The sequence below is a fragment of the Crinia signifera genome, chromosome 1 (assembly GCF_055691185.1).
Source record: "Crinia signifera chromosome 1, ASM5569118v1, whole genome shotgun sequence".
NCBI lineage: Eukaryota > Metazoa > Chordata > Amphibia > Anura > Myobatrachidae > Crinia > Crinia signifera.
Window position 1 is genome coordinate 94,236,890 of NC_139217.1, and position 22,307 is coordinate 94,259,196.

General features: G+C 44.9%; 1 protein-coding gene across 2 annotated transcripts in view; it reads left to right on the forward strand.

Moving 5' to 3' along the window:
• Positions 1–6,075: 6,075 nt before the first annotated feature.
• LOC146058398 (cytochrome P450 3A29-like) overlaps positions 6,076–22,307 on the forward strand; it is a 29,663-nt gene continuing 13,431 nt past the window's right edge. For both annotated transcript variants that reach the window (XR_014469857.1, XM_083170680.1), the window contains exons 1-4: positions 6,076–6,307; positions 12,598–12,691; positions 14,634–14,686; positions 16,695–16,794. Coding sequence is in view for 1 of the 2 variants with exons in the window: in XM_083170680.1 (XP_083026806.1) it covers positions 6,237–6,307; positions 12,598–12,691; positions 14,634–14,686; positions 16,695–16,794 (318 nt within the window). In the remaining variant the exon portion in view is untranslated. The remainder of the gene's footprint in view (positions 6,308–12,597; positions 12,692–14,633; positions 14,687–16,694; positions 16,795–22,307) is intronic.

Genomic DNA, 22,307 nt, shown 5'->3' on the forward strand with positions numbered 1-22,307 from the left:
TGAGGCAAAAAGATCAGTAGCAGTTGTTATTGGTCAATTAAGCCTCAAAAACTGCTTTTCAAGCCTCAAATTAGAATTCTGCTCACATCTATGAAAAATATAGATTTGGATTATAAAGAATTTGTTTAAGAACTGTAATGAAAATGTAATGTAATTTTCTGCAATACAGATTTGGTTAAAACTTTTGCATTTATATAATACACTAATATGGTGGGAGATAATTTCATATTTGGCAATACTGACACCTACAGGCTGTTAAACAGTACTACCAAGACTATTGACATGTTATGCATACTTTTGTTAGGTACACACCAGAACGATCATGATCTTGAGCAGATCGTGAGATGACCATACGATGGTCACACGATCTACTGGAGCACACGATCTTACTCACAATTTGCATCGGATCCAATTCCGATCTGTACCCAGCTGAAGGGGTCGTTTTCAAATCCTGACTGCTGCAGGTAGGATATGCAAAAGGACCAAACGACCAGTAGGGACGTGCATCGGATCGGAATCAGATGTAAAACATGCCAAGACATGCCCAATTTACATACAATTGGTCAAGATTGTATCGATATTGGGGGAATTGAGGCCAAATCATTCTGGTGTGTAGCCAGCATAACACTATATAAAACCTGCCAAGCCCAACAAAATGATAGAACAACATAACAGTATTGTAAGCCCTGGCGGCTGATACGATAAGATATTGCTTATATTGAGTTATATTTCATTTTGCACAAACAGATTTTGATGATGATAAAGTATGTTTAGAAGGAAACTGTGCCCCAGATGTATGAACCTACATTGTCTTAACCCAATACAATGTAAGAACACAAATAAAGAATATATTAAGTTGCCTCAAGTGTCACGTGCTTATTTCTAAATGCTAGATAAAGTTATTTTAATCTCCACAACTTCAGGTCACTTGAGATATGAACGGACACTATCACCAACATTGCAAAATTCTAATTCTGTTTAATCCCGGGATAGCCTATATACCTGTAGCTAACACACTACTTGTGGCCAATGCAGCCGGCAGCTGAGTGTGAGATAAGTGATTAACCCAGGGGCTTAAATAAAACTTTAAGGGCCCCATAGCAACATTTTTGAGGAGCCCTTTTAATAATGCTTCAAAATAGACACATCTCTCCACATTGGTTGTTCATTTTATGCCCCATAGTGGTTCCATAGTTAAATTTCTGCCCTACAGAAGTGCCCAAGTTCACATTACACCGACACATTCCCCATGCCATACTATACCACATTGTAGTGCAGCCATTTCCAAATATGTCACATTGCAGTGCTGCTAGTACACATTGGGACTGATTCAGAACTGCTCACTAAACGGTGGTCGTTCGCTGCTTAGCGAGCGGCTTAACACTGCCCGATGCTGCCCCCTGCATACCCCCTCCCCTACCAGTGAGAACGTCTCTGTAAATTTGATACTTGCCGAAGGCGTTTGCACAGGTGCATAATTGCACATTGCATTATTTCACTTGCACCGGTGACAGTGATACTAGAACATGAGAGATGGATCATATGAGTATGGAGCTTTACTGTGAAGAAGAGATAGAGACGGCCACTTATAGAAGCGCCAACAAGTTCCTCTTGTCAGGCTGGGCAATGGGCCAGTTGCTTAATAGGCAATTCAGAGTACTTGATAGACAACTATATGACATGGGTCCCATAAAAATGGCACACCCTGCACCCGCTATACCAACACCCATTTATTAACCCTATAGGAGTTGGATTAACATTGTATTCAGAAAAACAAGTGAAAGCTATGTTATCATCAGACACTACTGGCTATATATAAATACCCATAAGCATAACCACACTTTCCTTGGATTTATTTTAACATCGACAAATGGAACAGCGGCATGGTCCTAATCGACTTGTCACATACACCACAGCACATATGGTCGGACATTAATACATCGACATAGGTCAACAGCTAACATAGGTCAACAGTTACTATACTGACCATAGTGGAGGTGCCTGCACCCCCACCCCGCAAACAGCCTATGCTCCACGATAGCTGTATACATGTAGGATACCCTGCCACTACTCCCTACTATGGTAGCACTACAACCCCCATCACACCCCCACGCTAGCCTGCCCTAGCGGGTGGCCGTATGACTGTCCCTAGTCACCCCAATCTACATGTAGACGCACACTAAATTTTTGTAGTGGTTTTCCGTACTATATTGTTTCTGTCTAATTCCGGACACCACCTGTCTACTTGTAAGCCAGCTACACCATTCTTCAGAGCGGTTTGCCGGACATAATTTTTTTACGTGGCACTACAAGTACCAGAATGACCTAGCACTGCACTATGCTATGCTAGTGCTGCAACCCCAATCAGCCACCTAAACCTCATGTTCAGCAACCTTGGGAACCTTCCTTAACCCCTGGGGTGCACTATGAAATCTGCATTCCCAATGCACCAGCTGTCTGCATGTAGACGTGCACCTCATCTTTATAGCGGGTTGCCGTACTATATTGTTTCTGTTTAACCCTGGACACCACCTGTCTACATGTATGCCAGCTACACCATTCTTCACCCCCATCCATGATGGTCAACACCCCTGCTGCACACTGCCTCCTACGCACCCCCATAGCGGTCTAAATCTGGAGTCTGCCCTAGTCACCTTGACACCTGTTGATATGTAGATGCGCACCCCATCCTTACAGCGGGTGGCTGTATGCCTGTCCCTAGTCAACCTACGTGCCACTACAAGTACCAGGTTGCCCTGGCACTACTCCCTACTATGGTAGCACTACAACCCCCATCACACCCCCATCCATGATTATGGTTAACACCCCTGCTGCACATTGCCTCCTGCGCACCACCATAGCGGTCTAATCCCGGACACCGCACGCCTGCCCTAGTCAACCCGCCACCTGTCGATATGTAGACACCCACCCCATCTTTATAGTGGGTTGCCACACTCTATTGTTTCCACCATACAAAAAAAGGGGGGTTGTTTGATCACAATGGAAGTGTTTACAGTAACTAGGGTAACCTCAATATTAATAATTTCAGCAGACTTTGTCTCTATTAAGTTGAGGTGTGCTACCGCAAGACATTAGATAGGTTCAATTATAGGGGAAACAAAAGAATGTCTGTTGTGTGGTGCACAAGAGATGAACATATAAAATATAATCTTTATTAGTACATCATTTTAAAATGTTTTAGCGAAAATAAATTAATAAAAACTAAACATACAATATGTAAGGACTGATTAGACAATATAAAAAGGAAATTACATTCCTGTTGTTGCAGGGGTTAGCAAATAATCTTTTGGTGTGTACGGTGTTTTAATTGTGAGATAATTGATGCAATCGCAATTTTAGCAAACAGTGATTCTGTGAACTGACACAGTATTCGTTCGCAACTTTTTCTCAAGGCAATGTGCCCAGACAGCATGGGAACCATGTCCCTATATGTGACAAATTATATCAAACAATTTCAAATGATTTCTATATTTGCAGGAATTCGGATGCGGGCAGCAGCCGCTCCTTTTCACCCCGCTAATTAGTTAGTCACACAAGGCTCGGCTTCTAGATTCAACTTCTAAATTGGCCCTGGGGAGTATTGATACTCATATTCTAGGTGCCCAGAGAGATCCTAGTGTTGCTAAGTTTTATGCAGCACCACGGTCAGTGGGGGTTATTCTACTTCAGTTGTGCAGAGAGAATTCGATTTGGGTGGGGTTTTACTTCAAAGTGAGATCTATATTGCAGTGTAAAAATAAAACAGACAGTATTTACCCTGCACAGAAACAAAATAACTCACCCAAATCTAATTCTCTCTGCACATTTTACATCTGCCCGCCTGCAGTGCACATAGTTTTGTCCATCTAAGAAGGATTTTGTCAGAGAGTGAACTAGAATAAGGCCCAGTGTCCGAGTGGCTAACTGATGCAGCGTGTAACGCCACTAGAAAGTACGCGGCAGACTGCTGCTGCCAGCAACACTCGTACACACACTTTTAAGTAAATCAAGGTAGTGAAATATAAATCACTAGGTGATTCATCGCGTCCTACGGGCGCTCTTCACACCGTTGTAATTTGTGAACGTTTGTATTGTGAGATTTAGACATCAAATGCTAGTTAAAAGCTCATCAACACGACGGCTTATGCCCCATACACATGGTTTGATGTGGTCTATTTTTCTATTCGATTTTGCTTATATAAGCAAAATCGAATGCATTTGATTTCAATTTGATCCTGATGCGTGGCCCTGGCACTAAAGACTGTATGTGCAAGAAAATGATTGCTTGGCATTCAAATTCAGTAACTGAGATAGTACACAAACCTTGTTTTAGGCACAAATAAAATATATGTGTGTGTATTTCATGTGTTTGTACAACATAAATGCAAGATACATAATTGAAATATATATATTTTTTTCTGAAATCCGAAACAATCCGTTGTCCAAAATTCTTCTGGACCCGAGCATTTTGGATAAGGGATACTCAACCTGTATGCGATCAACCAGAAGGATTTAAGGCCCCCCATACATTAGTCTGACTTGTCCTAAGGACAAGTCGGACCTGATTGTCCTGGCAGTTCCCCAGGAGGGGTCACACGCAATTAGGCACTTCATGTGCCAAGTTTGGGGGTGCAGATTTCATAATGTGCCCCAGGGGTTAAGGAAGGTTCCCAAGGTTGCTCAACATGAGGTCTAGGTGGCTGCTGGGGGTTGCAGCGCTAGCATAGCATAGCGCAGTGCCAGGTCATTCTGGTACTTGTAGTGCCACGTTAAAAAAAAATTACATCCGGCACACCGCTCTGAAGAACGGTGTAGCTGGCTTACATGTAGACCAGTGTTTTTCAACCAGTGTGCCGTGGCACACTAGTGTGCCTTGAGCTGTTCTCAAGTGTGCCCCCACATCTAGAAATGCCCAAACCCATTTACAGCCGTCACCAGTTCAAATGTTATTTACTGGTCTCTTCTTTTCATGTAAAGGGCCAATGTATTTTATTTTTGTTACCTGTGGGGACCAGTGTGATTGTTTTTAATGTGGGGGCCAATAGGTTTTTTTTTCCCTGTGGTGGCCAATGTGTTTTGCCCTGTGGGGATCTCATGGTGTGCCTTGGCAATTTTAAAGTCTTATTTAGTGTGCCGCAAGGTAAAAAAGGTTGAAAATCACAGATGTAGACTATCCTTTGATCCATACCCGCTGTGGTGGGGATCCATTCAGCATCTGACACTGGTGAGAAGACCGGCTCCAGAACTCGGACACCGCTCACAATGTTGGCGACAGAATCTCGACTGGCAGCATCTCGAACATAAGTATGCTGGGGATGGCTAGGGTCAGGCCCTGGGGGGAGAGTTAGGTTTAGTCAGTATAGGTGAGGTTAGTGTTAGGCTGCAGAGGGGGGGTTAAGGATTAGGTTGGGAGTGCACTAAAAAGGGACAGTCAGGATTAGGTAATAAGGGGGTACAGTTAGGCTGTGGGGCGGAGGGGGTTTGGCATTAAACGGAAGGGTTAACAAGCTGCGGGTGGTTAGGCACTAATGGGGAACAGTCAGGGATAAGCAGCGGGGCTTTCTGACCGCCACATACCACGTCAATCCCGTTGTGTTTTGTTGTGGGTCAGAGTAACTTGCTATCCTGTGTTGTGCACATACATTTCGGGAGTGAAACTTATATGGTCCTCCTGCACCACTGTAGCACTGTAACATGTGGTAGCATAGGTCTAAGTGCCTATGATCATAACGACAGCTACTCTCACAGATTGAAGTGTGATGAGGTGCAGTCGTATACATATACAGTACATACGCCTCTGAATGTGTAACTAAATTACTGGTTCTCAATCCAATCGCATTCCATCTGCAGTGGGCATCCAGAATGGCATTTGCATTATGTGCAACTCAGAATAAGGCCTAAATGGTTAATGCAGTATCTGCTCTAGTTGCAGTTTGTCGTTGTAGCTATAAATGGATCAATAGCAGTAATCTTGCCAGTGTGACTTGTAGCAGGACAGAGAGAGATAAGTAACCGCTCCACACATAATTATAAGCTGTATACTTCTGGTCTCCACTCTCCGCCCTGTTGTCCTTATATGATCCCACCCACACAACATGTCACTAGAGGGAAGGAAGGAAACAAAATAAATGCAGCTTCCAGACTACTAGAGGACAGAAGTCCAGGAAGAATAGAAGAAGGGAAACACCTGGGATATAAAGAGAGAAAGAAAGACTACAACCACCAAGGAAGCTAAAATGTATTTGCTCCCGGATTTCTCTAAGGAAACATGGATTCTGCTAGCCCTGTTACTGGCACTATTCACTTAGTAAGTGCACCTGGCACCTAATCCACTATTGCACGTCTGACTTATGTCTACCACTGATTTATGACTTTATACTTTTTCTATACAGATTGCAGACATTTACCTCAGTACAGTAACAGTTGTATTTTCCACTGTAGTAGCACAGTAATTACATATTCACATGTCACCTGGGATGGGAGTTTACCTAGCTGTGGATTGTGCTTGGGCTGGGAACACATAGGGAACACTGGCAGAATGCTGACACAGATACAGTATGTGATACATTCATTGTTTGCACGTAATTGCACATCATTGTGGCTGAGGTGAGCTTTTCCCTCAGTTTTCTGAAACAGAATTCTAGTGGCTTCTGTACTTGTTACGTAAAATATCTTATAAGTGGCAGAATAAGAACAGTTCCTGAATACTCATAGAGAACAGGGCTAGTGTGACTGCACAGTATAGTAAAACAAATGACTTAACTATAAATTAGGGAACATTTTCTTGGGCAAACATTTACTGGCATTTGCCAGCACAGCCACAGTTTGTGGTAGGGATGGGGAACCTTCAGCCCTCCAGCTGTTGTTGAACTTGCCATTCCAGGATTCCCTGCTACAGTTTTACTATTTGGCTAAAACTGTTGCAGGGCATGCTGGGATATGTAGTTCAACAACAGCTGGAGGGCTGAAGGTTCCCCATCCCTGGTCTATGGGGATGACCGACATCTGTTCCTTGCAAGTGAATAATGCACTGACACTCAAGTCCTGTACACAATTTTGTGTAACTCTCCATTGGATTTAGTCAAAATCCAATCGATCTATATTCAATCCCGATCGAATCAGTATTGAATAGAAAATCTATCGCACGGAGTGTACTGTAGGGGCTTTAGATGTATCAAGCTCCAAAAAAAGATTAAATGGAGAGTGATAAACAACCAGCCAATCAGCTCCTACATGTTATTTTTCAAACCAAGCCTGTAACATGACAGGTAGGAGCTGATTGGCTGCTTATTTATCACTCTCCATTTTATCACTTTTTGAAGCTTGATACATCTGGCCCTGTATCTGTAACCTGGGCAAAAGGTGTATATCCTGTACCTGTTCTTCTATGGTTACTGCCACAGCCCTATACTGTGTTTCTGCTTCCCGGCAATAGAGAGGCAATGCCAACTTGCTGCAGCTGCTGTTTTGATCCTTTAGTAAACATACAGTATTGTGTAATTTAGCAATAAGAACAGATTCTCCAGGGTGTGGTTCAATAGATCCGCAGTAAAAAGACAGTTAATAGGTCAACAGAGTCAAAAGTGTAAGGCACCGGAGCGCCCCAGGTGAGGGGGGGGGGGGTGGCGCCCCAGTGCCCACCAGGGAATCTCAGCCAATCAGTGTGCGGCAAGTGTTTTCAAACCCAGCAACGCTTCGGCGCCGTCGGATATCGCTAGTTATTTGCTAATCACTGCAGGGACCCTGCCGACACTGCCGCCTAATACACAGCGCCGCAGGTAGTGGTACCCCCACGGCACGGACACCCCTGCCCGCTCCTGCTAGCTCCAGTCTCTGCTCCTCCGCTCACCTCCATGCGGGGGGCGAGGGGCAAACTGCCGCCCTCCAGTGGCCGGCGCCCTAGGCAAATGCCTAGAGCTGCCTAGTGGTGGCGCCGGCCCTGTCAACAAGTACAAAAGGTCGACATGGTCTAAAGGTCAACATGGTTGACACATTTGGAAAGTTTCACCATATCTGAGGTATTACTGTTCCTAAACGTAGTGCATATACACATACATGGTAAATGATGATAAAGTTCAAAAAAAAATTGGAAAATGTAAAAACTTGCATCGGTCATATGTGTGTTGACCAGTGGCGGCTCTTTTGACCTTTTGAATCTGTCTGCCTTTCACTTGTCAACCATTTGAGCCTTTGTATGTCAATCTTTTGAGGTCGAAATATATTGACTGAGTTTTTACAGTTGCTCTACCAAATAGATACCAATCCGACTAGGTAATCCTTTCTCTACACCATGAGTCAGTGCAGCAACAGCAGCTCAAATTCAGGGTGAAACCAGGCCATGAGTGGTGTGAGTTAAGGCCCCCATACACTATGAGATTTATCTGACCTGTAGGTTACTGCTCCTGATGTTGAATACCACTCCCCTTATCATTTAACTGGATTGACCCCATTGTTTATCTATAAGTAAATGTGTCATAGTAATTGCTTTATATACAGACGCTAGAATATGTTTGCTTAACATTAAGAAGTGCCAGCTTTGTACGAGACACTCCTTAATCATGTTCAGTAGTAATAAGAGCAAGGTAATAAACACACTGACTATATAAAAAGATACATATATGGCTATTTTAGTTAGAGAAGATGAACAATTGACAACAATATAGCTTTATTTGGGAACAAGAGAGGCTTTTGCAACCCATGTATGTCTGTATGTTGCTATGTATTCTTACTGATATAGCAGATAAATGGACAGTTTGACATTGAGGGTTAAGTAGGTGCGGAATCGGTACATCTTTCAGAATGAACTTAGGTCTACAGTCATTAGGTGGACCCCACTAGGTCGACTGGCAGGAAGGTCGACATGACTTAAGGTCGACATGGGCCAAGGTCGACGTGACTTAAGGTCGAATTTGCATAAAGGTCGACATGAGGAAGGTCGACTGGTCATAAGGTCGACATGGGTTTTTCACTGTTTTTTTTATCCGAATGTCGACACAGTCGACATGGACACAGTTGGCAATGAAAATCGGACCCTCGCAACGCTCGCGATGCTTCGGGCACGTTGGCTCGCTTCACTCGCCACAGCTTTAATAATCTCCTACACGCCCTAGTGGATGGTAGGGCATGAAATACCGCCTGTCGGCACATGTCGGCTCAAAAAACAGTGAAAAACCCCATGTCGACCTTATGACCAGTCGACCTTCCTCATGTCGACCTTTATGCAAATTCGACCTTAAGTCATGTCGACCTTGGCCCATGTCGACCTTCCTGCCAGTCGACCTAGTGGGGTCGACCTAATGACTGTAGACCTAAGTTAATTCTAATAGATGACCGCATCCCGTAGGTGCAAGGTGGCTGGTGCCAGACATTTTCACTGTTAACTTGAATTTTTGTATTTTTTGCACACCCCCTGAGCAGATAAAAAGGCAGGAAAAATCAGTATTTTAGGGGGAAAATGTTGGGACTGCTTCAGAACCCTTTGGACTCTTTGCTATTAATTAGGCATTTTGAAATTTTTAATTAGCTTAACTAGGCCAATCATTAAAGATTATTATTGAGGCTTAAAAATGGTCTTTTATACCCCTTTCCCACTGCAGCTCTAGTGGGAATGCTCCATTAGCTTTACCCGTTTAACAAATACTGGTATTTGATAAACGGGTAAAAAAAGGGGTATTCATTGTACCCGTAAAAAAAAAAACGGCATCCCCCCCCCCCCCCCCCCCCCTTCAACTGCCCTAACCAGCACCAGTCAGCCTGGCCAGGGGTCCTGGGGGAGTGGGGACCCCCCCAATAAAGGGGTCCCCCTCTCCAGGACTTACCTGACCTGGTGCTGTCCCCGGTGACCCTGTAGCGGTGGTCACCGGGATGAAAAAAAAAGAATAAACTATTGTCTTATACTGTGGAACTATGAGTCCCAGCAAGCCTCCCCCACATGCTGGGACTTGGAGAACCACAAGTCCCAGCATGTGGGGCATTACAGGGCCTGCTGGCACTTGTAGTTCTACAGTTCAAGAAATAGTTAAATAAACACACTGACAACCCAGAAAAATAAAAGTTTAATACATACATTACACAAACACACTGATACTTACCTATCTTGAGCCCGTAGGTACAGATGGAGCGGGTCTTATTGTTGCTGGCGAATCGCATCTCCATCTGACTGAGACGCACGCGCGTCTCAGTATCCGGGCGGCGAGGCGGACGCAATCCTGTCCGCCTCCCGCTTCAGGGGGCTGCGGTGGGCTTCAGGGGTCTGCAGGGGGGTGCGGGGACCCGGTGTAGACACCGAGCGACCGCCGGCAGCACCGTCGGAAGGGGACGCGCGCGCACCCCGTGCGCGCGCGTCCCCTTCCGGCATACAGATGCCGCGGGGCAGGGGATGGCGGCTGGCGTCGCCATCGCCATCCCCTGGATAGATAAGTCCCGCTCCATCTGTAGGTCCCGGGATCCTGGGTCCTGGGTTCCAGGGCTGCAGAGTCCGGGGTCCGAGGCTCCAGGATCCGAAGAAATCCATATGGGGACCTGTGGAAGGAAATCCTACTTACCAGGTCCTCTGGCGAAGATCCCGTCCTCTTCTCTCCGCTGTAGTCCAAGTCGCGCATCACCCGGCTGGTACCCGCTCGGACTGAGGAGAGACGCTGATGTTTCACCTTCAGCGTCTCTCCTCCGAAAGATTCTATTGGCCGCCTAGCGGCCAATCAGGAGCCGAGAAATTCATCAGATGGTGATGAAGTGGCTTCTGATGAAGCCGCTGGCGAGGATAGAGGCGGGGAAATGCGTCATCGAGTGACTTCCTGTTTGCTTTCATTCACCACCGGATCCTGGGAGACCAAATAGCCAGAGCAGAGCGTTCTAGAGAAGGCTGCATAAACTGGAGATACCACCGGCCGGGAACCCGCTCCAGGCGTGCAAGGTGCAAATGTTTGACACAACTACGGAGCATAAGTAATACATTTTTACTCTACATATACACAGCGCTGTATTGGATATTCATGCTGGGTCTGATTAGAGCGCATTGTGTGTGTTTGAAATTTGACTCTAAAGCCATAATAAGAGTCTTGCAATAAGGCTTAGATGAGCGTGAAATTTGAAATTTGTGAGTGACTAACACACTGCTGTTTAACAATTAACTCACTCTTTGCCAGCCTAACCTTACTAAAAATTCCAACTGAAAGTGCATTTGTTGCTGGGACTAGCACAAAAGCTGCTGAGAAAGTGTGTGGTTGTATTAACCTATTACTGACTGAACCAAAGTTATTAACTACTATGTGCAATCAGAATGGATGTCTAAAGGACAAGTCGGACCTGATTTCCCCCTGCAGCTCCCCGGGAGGGGGACACACGATTAGGCACTGATGTGCCAAGTTTTGCAAATGATACATCGCATGCAAGGTATCATTTGCAACTCCCGGGGAGCTACAAGGTGGAGGGAGCAGGGGGGCAAGGGACATCCAGGTGGCGGGTGGAGGACGCTGCGAGGTGGCTGGGGGGCGCTGCTAGTAGCCCAGAGGCAGCGGATGCTGCGGGGGACACAGGCAGCAGTAACGTAGAGGCAGGCGGGGGGAGCGGGAGCTGTCAAAAAAAAAGCCCATACAATGAATGGGTGGCCTGTGATTGGCTGAGCGCTCTCTCAGCCAATTGCTGACTGGCTGAGAGAGCGCTCAGCCAATCACAGTCTGCCCATTCATTGTATGGGCTTTTTTATTTTTTCAGCGCTGACAGCTCCCGGCTCCCCCTGCCTGCCTCTACGTTACTGCCGCCTGTGTCCCCCGCAGCGTCAGCTGCCTCTGCACTACTAGTAGCGTCCCCGCCCCCCCTGCTCCCTCCACCGGACGGAGCATTGACAGCTCCCTGCTCCGGTTCCCCCACCCATCTCCCTCGCCAGCATCCGCCGCCTCTGTGTCCCCTGCCCGGCTGCACATAAGATTTAGCAAATCTTATGTGCAGCCGGTCCGACCTCCAGACTCTGACCCGATGCGCACCGGACCGCGCATTGGGTCGGACCGGGTGTCTATACCTGCGATTTGGCACGATTTCACTGCCCGGTCTGGCCTTAACTCAGCCTATGCCCCCACCCAGTTTTCTTTTATAACTATGCTGTATGCTTGAGGCAAATAGAGTTTTTAATTATTTACCAAAGCTTTAATGCACAATGTTATATTAAGCTAATGCTGTATTAATTTGTCTCACCGGCCGGTGGTAATATAAATACATTTTTAATTGTCTAAATAAATTTTTTTTTTTATTAAAATACACGTGTTATAGTCCTTCAGCGCCGTTTACTTTGTGTTCTCTAATTATTATATTGGACATTTGGTAAATGAAAGTTGCACAGTGTGTGGGCAGTATTGGACTGAGTCTATATACCTCAGAAACAAATATTAGCTATAAACACAAATACACATTTAAACTACTATGTGAAATTACTAATAATTGAACGTGTTAATATTTCATTTTATGCTTTATGTACATTAAATATAATAGTGAGAGCTTCCTGTTTACTGGTAACATTGCTATGTAAAATAATGTCACACATCTTTAACAGTTATGTGTAAATATAAAACATACAGAGCTCAATGGTTTTCTGCTCTTTCCCAGCTATGCTGTGATCCCTTACAGAGTGTTCCTAAAGCATGGAATACCCGGTCCTAAGCCGCTGCCATTTATTGGGACCTTCCTGGAAAACAGGAATGTGAGTAAACAGAACATCATCATTATGTTAAAATGTTGAACACGTCGTATTTATAACATTGTCAACATTACGAATGTCCACATTGAGACGCTATTGCAATTCTAAATATCAACATTCAGACCATGTTGATATTCATATATCGACATTCTGTAAGCTGATATCCTAAACGTCGCTTAATAAACCTTACTGTACCTTTATATTTTAAGCACCAGACTTGTCGTTATTATTACTAATGAGCAGGGCTTTCTTTTCGTATGGGCTTAATGGGCACTTGCCCAGGAGCCCCAGGTGTATAAGGGCCATATGCTGATAGCTGAGGATCCCCTTTTTCCAGGGATACCAGAATTTTGAAAATCGGCCCTGGGGAACAGGAGATATCCAAATTCAAAACAGCAGTCCACATCCAACCTGTTAATTGAAATTCCCGGTCATATTTCTCAGGTTCTCTCTGACTTTCTGAGAGTATATTCCAAAAGCTGGGACTCTCCCCTTTCTGTCGACACTAGCGGCTTGTCTCTATCATGCCCAGAACCAGAGATAGCCTTCCAGTAGCCGGTCCCTGCTCCAGCTCCAAACGTCTGGTGTACAGTATTATATTTTTGACAATGGATTGCTCTGGCTCAATCCTGATTTCTGATCCCCAAGTCCCCTGCACCTCCTGAAAGTTGGGACTGTAAGCTTTAATACTATTGAAGGCTAAGAAATCTATTTCCAGATAATGGCGATATCTGCAGTCAAACAAGCTGCACTTCCACCGGAAAATGATGAATATTAAGCCCACTCCATTGTCCAACCCTCTATTGCATATAAAACACCCCCTACCTCCCTGGAAGTCATTTACAAGAGACCCTTTATTCAGCTCAGTGCCCCCTTCCACACGTTAGTGTTCACCCTCCCACCACCTGTGCAGTAAAGGAGTAATTAGCAGAAGTTACTGCTCCAGGTCCTACATGTTAAATAGAAGATAGAGAACCCCCTGCCACCCATGGGACATCAAAGCTGCTGCTGATAGCACCCCCCACCCCTAGGAGAAGAGAATGGGTAAGGGCCCCAGTGCATTGCTTTACCCAGGGGCCCACACTGCTGTTAAGACGGCCCTGCTAATGAGTATTTGAAAAGCAACACCCTACCCTGTAGCCCACATTATAATGAAATGAAAAATAACAAATATCACAATACAACAATAAACATATAATGACACATATTTGGTCAGGGCCATTACATCCTTTTTTTTGCTTCTCCCTGACGTTTTTTCAGCATTTTTTTTTGTTACCTGTGGGGACCAGTGTGATTGGTTTTTATATGGGGGCCAATAAGTTTTTTTTTTCCTTGTGGGGGCCAATGTGTTTTGCCCTGTGGGGATCTCATGGTGTGCCTTGGCAATTTTAAAATCTTATTTAGTGTGCCACAATGTAAAAAGGTTGAAAATCACTGTGTTATTGGAATGAGTTGTCTCTGTATATTCCAAGAGAGGGGTTAACATTTAAGGGCACTACACTGAACGAACGCAGGGGGCCCGAATAAATTAGACTAACCCCCAATATATTGGGCAACATCCCATCTTCAATAAAACTCCCATCTTAGTAAATGTATACCTCTGATTCAATTAATATAGGTTAGGGTCCCATAGGACCAACTCCCTTTATATGAGGACAACATTTCTCAATCTTGCACCAGAACAATGTTTACAATGTGGTAAGGCCACACCCCTAAATGTCAAGGCCACACCCCCATATTTTGTATGTTATGTTTTCAATAATAGAGGAAGATTAAAGAAATTAATTTGTGTCTCTTCAAACTCTTTGACAATGTGCAGGAGTAAAAAGGTTTGAATATAAAAGCTGATACAAGAAACCATTTAAACAAAACAGTATATACCGGAGATAATGCTCTAAATATGTATTTACCTTAATAATGTGCCCAAAAATTTTGTTTTCTTCAGGGTATCTTTGAATTTGACATGGAATGTTTCAAAAAATATGGAAAAGTTTGGGGGTAAGCTCCTTTTTTGTTTAGTGGTTTACCAATTTAAGAGTAACTGTCAAAGGTAAAAGAGTAATGTGATGTAATGTGTTGTCTGTTTTCTTTCATCTTACCTGATGGTCACCACTCTTGATATGTTGTATGTTAATGAAGTGTAATGTTCTATCTATCTATCTATCTATCTATCTATCTATCTATCTATCTAACTAATGCAGGGGAGAAACTTATGTTTTTAATCAAATGCTCCATCCAGTGCCCTCACGGGGCAATTTCTTCTAGCCTGCATGCTAAGTGATGCAGGCTGGGGAAATCGCCCCTGTGCTTCCTGGCAGCTAGATCGCCCATACGCACATTGTAGTCAATATTGTACGTTGTAGTCAAGATCTAGTCAGACGATGACGCCACACGGGACCTCATCTCGAAATCGCTCGGGGGCATACGTACTGAGTGATCCATTCATATTTCTAAGCGATCTACTGTAGAAAGAACGCTTAGAAATAGGGCTAAAAATAACCCCGTATGTATGCCCCAAAGAGTTCTTTTGACAATAATGAAAAGAGACACATACATGACAATTACCCCATCCCACCCATTTACCATCCTTTCTTCCACTGTCTCTATTATCTTCTCTCCTACGATCATCAAATATATTAAAATTGTATTCCTTTTGTACAGTAAAATGTAATTATGACTCATAGCTGCAACATAAATGTTAAGTATGCAGAAAAAAGCTATATGTTGAGATGCAATCTCTACGTAATGGTATTTAGCAATGGTATATCATTTATTTGATTAGGTTACATAGAAAATGTAAAGGTGGATGTTTGCTGACTTCACTATGTGCGACTGAAATAAGTTGAAGAAATTTGGCGTTTGAAATACATTACATATTTATTAATGTCTATATAAAGTGAGGGACTGATATTAGGCCCATACACACTGGGCGAATTTGAGCTGAAAGCCGCTCAAAACATCCAGTTTGAGCGGCTTTCATCTCAAAGCCGCCCAGTGTGTATGCCCCGGCGGTGAGCGCTGCTGCGCGCTCCCGCATCACCGCCGGGAAAGTCGTTCATCTGCTGGTTATACCAGCAGATGAGCGGCTTTAAGGATGGCTTCCCCAGCTGTCAGCGCCGGGCAGGGGTAAAGCCACTCAGTGTGTATGCACTGAGCGGCTTTCCCCCTGGTGATGAATGCGATCATCGCTGTCCATACATGCTGGGCACAGTCAGTACAATTAAAGAATGAAAGCAAAGTTGGTGTTAATGGATTAATATGTTACATTGTAAGGTTCTAATTGTGCCCCACTTTTATATACAGATGATTCTTTGTAACTTTTAATGCATAGTCTTTAGTCTTCAAACATACTGTATTGAAACTTGCACTGTAAGAATAAAAGCATGCAGTGAATTGGTAGATTGTTGTGAAGGTGATACAGGCGATACATCATGGTTAAGTTGGTTGCTGCCGTTGGATGCCTGGAGCTGCAGAAGGACTACTGTACCCAGTGGTGTAACTAGAAATTTTGCCGCCCCCCCCCCCCCAACTAGACAAACTGTCGAGGCCCAGGACTGTGTGTACAGTAGGTGATGAATGCCCTTAAAATCAGTTCAGTGCTGTACAGATATAGGGCCAGATTCTCTAAGCTTCAAAATTGATAAAATGGAGAGTGATAAACAGACAGCCAATCAGCTCCTACCTGCCATATCACAGACTGTGTTTGAAAAATGTCAGACATGAGCTGATTGGCTGGCTGTTTATCACTCTCCATTTTATTACTTTTGATGCTTAGAGAATATGGCCTATAATGCAGTGCCATAACGAAATCTGAATGTCCTTACTGAGCAATGTGTGTAGATAAATGATTGTATTACTTAGTAACATCTTACATTTCAATTTACTGTACATGTTGTGCATTTTGCTATGTGAAATAAAAGCAGTTTATATGTTTTTGACTTACAGTAGGTCATATGTGCCCCAATAGTGGTGTTACCTGTAATATGATTTTTATTTTCTTCTTTAGGTTCTATGATGGTAGACAGCCAGTTCTTGCCATTATGGATCCAGTTATTATTAAAGCCATTCTAGTTAAAGAATGCTACAGCTTATTCACAAACAGAAGGGTAAGTGACAGGACCTCAGCCCAACCCCGCAATGTTTAGATTAGGGAGGACAATCTTGAGCCCAGGATTTAGGATTGAAATCTCTCAATCCTGGAATTCCTGGTATTGACACTCCAGGCTCTATCGTCACTCGGCTGGGTACTGCTGTCCTGCGGGCAGGAGCAGCTGAAGGGTGGTGGGGGCAATGGCTTTGCAGTGCAGCGTATGGAAGCCGGAGAGTGTTCTCAGCACTGTCTGGCATAAATAACTAAACAGCGAATCTGTAAATGAATCCAAAAATGCCTAGATTGAAGGCTTCAATCCCGGAAATTTTGGGCCAAAATCACATCCTGGGATTCAGAGACGGCCCTAGGCATAGGCAATTTAGGCAAATGCATAGGGCAGGGCTAGTATAGGAGGGACACTAGCTGGCTTCTGCAATTGTTTTTAATCCCCCCCCCCCCCCCCCCCACACACACACACACGTTCCAATGGACAACTGCAGAGCTAGGATGGGGAACCTTCTGCCCTCCAGCTGTTGTTGAACTATATATCCCAGCATTCCATGCAACAGTTTTAGCAGGCCCAAATAGCAAAACTGTAGCAGGGCATGCTGGAATGTGTAGTTCAACAACATCCCTGTCCTAGAGAGAGTGAAAGCCAGGTTTTCTTACCGCTGTGCTGGCTGACAGCACCGGGAGCTAGCTGCAGAGGCAGCATGCAGCTCCTCCCAGGTGGTGCTCCATGTGGCCGGGGGATGCAGGGAGGTTCCACAGAAGCAGAAAAGGTGAGTGTTACATGCACTTACAAGTTGCAGATCTTCCAAGCCCTGTTAAGGTGTGTACAGATGGTGTGAGGGCAGGCCGATTTTGATTAAGCCAACTTTGGCTCAGCCCATGGGCATTTTTGACCAAGGCCGATTTGGCCAAGAAGCCAAATACACTTCTTAGATAAAATTGCCTTGCCTGCACAGTCTATCTTGGCGGGCGATATGGATGCGGTGGGGCCATGCATCGCTATCATCCGCAGGGGAAAGGCCTGTACACATGCATCCTGGCTAATTTGTTAGGTCATTTTGACTGTCTAGTACAGTGCACCGTGTGCCCACAGCTTTAGCCTTTACCAAACATAATGTAGTGTAGACTGAAACTGTAAATCTGCACAGAAAGCTCTGCAAACAGTGCACAGAAATATTTCATAGGTCGACAAGAAGGTTCCTGACTCCACACTATTTACATAGTTAACATTCCCTCTCACTAAATCCTTATGCACACAGTGGAGGAGCCGGTGCTGAGCGACATGCTTAAGCATGGATCGCTCAGCACTCATTGCTGCACACCCGCAATGCAGCCGCAATGTGTGCTGAGCAATCCGTGTGGAGCAGCATTTTTCCTATGTTAATAGGAAAAACGCAGCGATCTTAGCAGGGATGGCAGCTCATGCATACGGGGCTGCGCTTCACCATCCCTGGGGGCGTACACACTGAGCGATCTGGGGCTGAATTTCCCCCCCTTGTGTATGCCCCTTAACAGCAATCTCTTTCCCTGCTGAATTGTTGCAATCACCTCACCCCACACTTTGGACAAGGCGGATTATTGACTCACGGAATAGAATTGTGTAAAGCTGGTAACTGGCAGTCAGGATGGCAGCAGCCAGAATACAGATCTCGGCATCCCAAAGGATGTAATCCCAACAGGGTCAGGTAGGTATACTTATACCACCTGCCCCCCCCCCCCCAACCCTCCCTTCTAGCAGTCTGACCCTAACCCTCTCCCCCAACCAGTCTGACCCTAAATCTCACAGCTGGTTCCTAAACCTAACCCACCTGCCCTGCAGCCTAACCCCACCATTGTAGGTGCCTAAACCTACCTAACCCCCCTCCCTTCATAATCATAATCTTACATACACCCTGCCGCAGTCTATCCCTACATTGTCCCAGTAGTGCCTAAACCTACCCCCCCCCCCCCCTCTTCTTCCCCGGATGCATGATAACTTTATATAACTTTAACATTATATTTATATTTACCAAATTGGGAGGCTAGCTGTTGGGATTCCAACATTTACATCATGATTTTGTCGAGGTTGCAGTTCTGGCAGTCGGGATGCTGTCATCCTGAACACCTGGATACTAACTGCATCCCAATAATAATTGTCCAGTGATTAGAAGGCTTACTCAAATGGCTATTTGCAGGAAACATCATTACTTTCATCCCAGGCTGCAACCTTAGCCACAGCACTGGGGTTGCACATGCAGTGAGGAGGTGTTTGACACCTCTTTCTGTATTTGCATTTTGTTTTGATGGATTTGCTGTTTTGCAAATCCATCTACTGCTAATGGGTGTGGTATGAGGATCCGACAGTGGGGATCCTGACAGTCAGTCAGGGATCCCGACTGCCAGTGTTCAGACAGGGGTGTGAACACAAAGAAGCCCCTTGCGGGATCACTGCGTGATCTACGCTCACCACGGGTTATATTCACCCTCTTTGTGGGTTGTGGACCCCCACAAGGGAGAATAGCCCCTGTGAGTCGGGATCTCCACTGTCGGTGAGTCTCCCGGCACCCCTTCTAATCAGCCCCTACTTTTTTTATGAATACTAATGTGCTGAGGTACAGTATGTGCATTATGTTCTGTTGCACATAGACATAGAGAATTAAAACTGTATTCTCCTTTGAAAGTGTTATGAGACAAAAATAGAATGTAACAATGGATTCAGTATTGAATCCCGGCGGTCGGGATCCCGGCGTTCAGAATCCCGACGCCGGAATCCCGACAGCCAAAATCCCGACAAGGGGGGACGTGGATCGCCCCCCCTTGCGGGCTCGCTGCGCTCGCCACGCAGCGGGCCCGGTGTCCACACTAATTTATTCTCCCTCCAGGGGTGTCGTGGACACCCACGGAGGGAGAATGTGTCGGGATTTCGGCGGTCGGGATTCCAGCGTCGGGATTCTGAATGCCGGGATCCCGACCGCCGGGATTTTAACTGCATCCCGTTACAATGTGTTCATATACTATGTTGCAGGAGTGTTACTGTGCTTGTTACATTGGAAAATGCTTTAAGTATTTATTTAAACAGTCTTCACAAAGTTCTAGTACAATTATACCCCTTTCACACTGCACTTTTTAAACAGTATATTGCCATTTTTTTCCATTTCAAAATGTTTAAGGCTGCAGTGGGAAAGCGCCAGAGTGTATTTACCGGTTAAAGATAACCGGTATTTCAACCCGTTTAAAAAGCAGAGTCCTACACGTTTCAGAGCCGTTTTTCATGCAGTGAGAATGGCTCTGAAACGGTATTTAGTAAAAACAACAGATTACAGACCTGTGATAGGCTGTCCCCTGCATTCTGCCTTGAAACGTGTTCAGGGGATTAAACGGGTTGACTGATGGTACTTAAATGGTATTTAAAACGGTAATCTACTGCAATTTGAAGGCTTAGACCCGTTTTAAATACCGTTTAAAAATACCAGATTTTAAAACGTTTTGGCAGTGTGAAAGCGGTTTGTATTGTGATACTGTTGTCAACATGTTTTGATTGTATTGTTATTGAAATGGCAAAACTGTTTTAAACACCATAGCTATAGTTCTTTACAGCCAGAGAGTTGAGGTGTAATAATGTGTGGCACATGTGTATTATATGTATAAAGGCATTACTAATGTATGCAATAATGTTTAGGGTTTTTTACTGTATGGCATTATATGTAAAAAGTGCACTGCTATTTAGCGCAACCTGTAGAAAGGGCACTACTGTGTGGTGTAATGTATAGAAAGAGCAATATGATGTGGAGTAATGGTAATGACAGACACTGCTGTGTGATGTAATGTGAGTATGGCACACTATGGTGTAATGCAAAGGTCCTCAAACTATTTTGCTCTGGGACCCCATAACACAATAAAAATAATGACCCCAGCAAGTTGATGCAGAAGGTTATCACGTCACATATGTAGACAGCACATGCATGGCAGCATTGTGGAGGCACAGAATGATGTGAGGAGTTTAAAATAACAGACAACTCAACAGATCTTTCAGACTCCTTGAATCCCTGACTGAGATTAGAAAAGTCATCAGCCTGATGGTCAGCAACATGGAGTCGCGACCCCGTGCTGAGAAGGTCAGGGCTCACTTTGGGGTCAGGACCCGCAGTTTGAGAACCGCTGGTGTAATGTAATGTGTATAAGGTAGCCACTCCACTTCCAAGCAACACAACTTCCCTATTTAAAATATGGGGAATGGGGGTGCCGATGCCCTTGATGTCTAGCTAAAGGTCTCTGGCTGAGGATAACTATGGGTGAGTGGTGATTGGTGTTCGATGCTTTGATCTGTGCTGCTGGTTGATGGGTGCGCTGTTGGGAGATGGGTGCTGGGGCAGAAGCGGAACTAGTTGCGGTGGACATCAAATTGGTTCGGGCCAGCTCTGCCGGGATTGGCCTTCCTAGTTATGTTATACATTCTATAAGGAAAGTGCTGCAATACTTTGTTGTGCTCCTCACTTCCGCCCTTTTTCTGGTTGGTGCGGATATGTCCGCGTGCGTTCGTTCTGCCGATGTTTTGTGTTTGCGCATGTGCAGAGGCATATCTGCGCATGTGCGAAAGGGACATACGTCCAAATTCCGCATGAATTGTTTACACTACGAACAGGGGGAGGAGAGGGGCGTGAAGGGCTGTTTGGCCTCATTAACATATGCATACGCCCCGCGTTTCATGGGCGTTCCCATGAAAACGCTGGGCGTACGTATGGTAATGCGGCCGTGACGCACGTGTAGGGGGCGGACATATGACATTGCCGGATGTCAGCTGCCCGCCCAGATCCCTGCTTTTGCACGGAGAAATGCCCGAGTGGTCTGAGCTCGCGGGAGCTGCCTGACCACTCGGTCCTGCATTCGATGGTCTGCGACCATCGAATGATGGGGGAGGTTCCCAGAGATGGAGAAGGTGTATACATGAGAAATCCACTCGTGCTCCGTGCGGTCAGCGGCTTACCGCATTCGGACGGAGTGAGCGATCCATACGGAAGGCGGGGTTTAGGACGCACGGTCCTGGCCGCATATTCGGCTCCAGCCGCAAAGACCAGAATAAGGCCCTTTATCTGCTGGATTTTAATCCATTTTAAGGGTTATTTATTATTACTATGTATAATCACTTTTAACATTTTAATAGAACAGGACATAAGCTCCTATAACAGGCAATACCTTTTGAAAGCTTTGCAATGAAGTGATCACTATCACTTTCACAGCTTTCTCTGACAATGGGGTAAATTTACTAAGATGGGTGTTATTTATCAGATGGGATGTTGCTATGGGCAGCCAACCAGAATCTACTTCTTATTTATTTAGTAACTTCTAGAAGATAATATATAGGGGGAAATTTACTAAAGGAAATTTGTAAAAAAAAAACAGGTGTATTTGTATCCAGAAATACACTTATTTTTTACATTTACTATCCCGAAAATACGACAATTCGTATTGATGTGCTATCAATACGAATATGAATTGCCGTATTTTCGTGATAGTAAATGTCAAAAATAAGTGTATTTC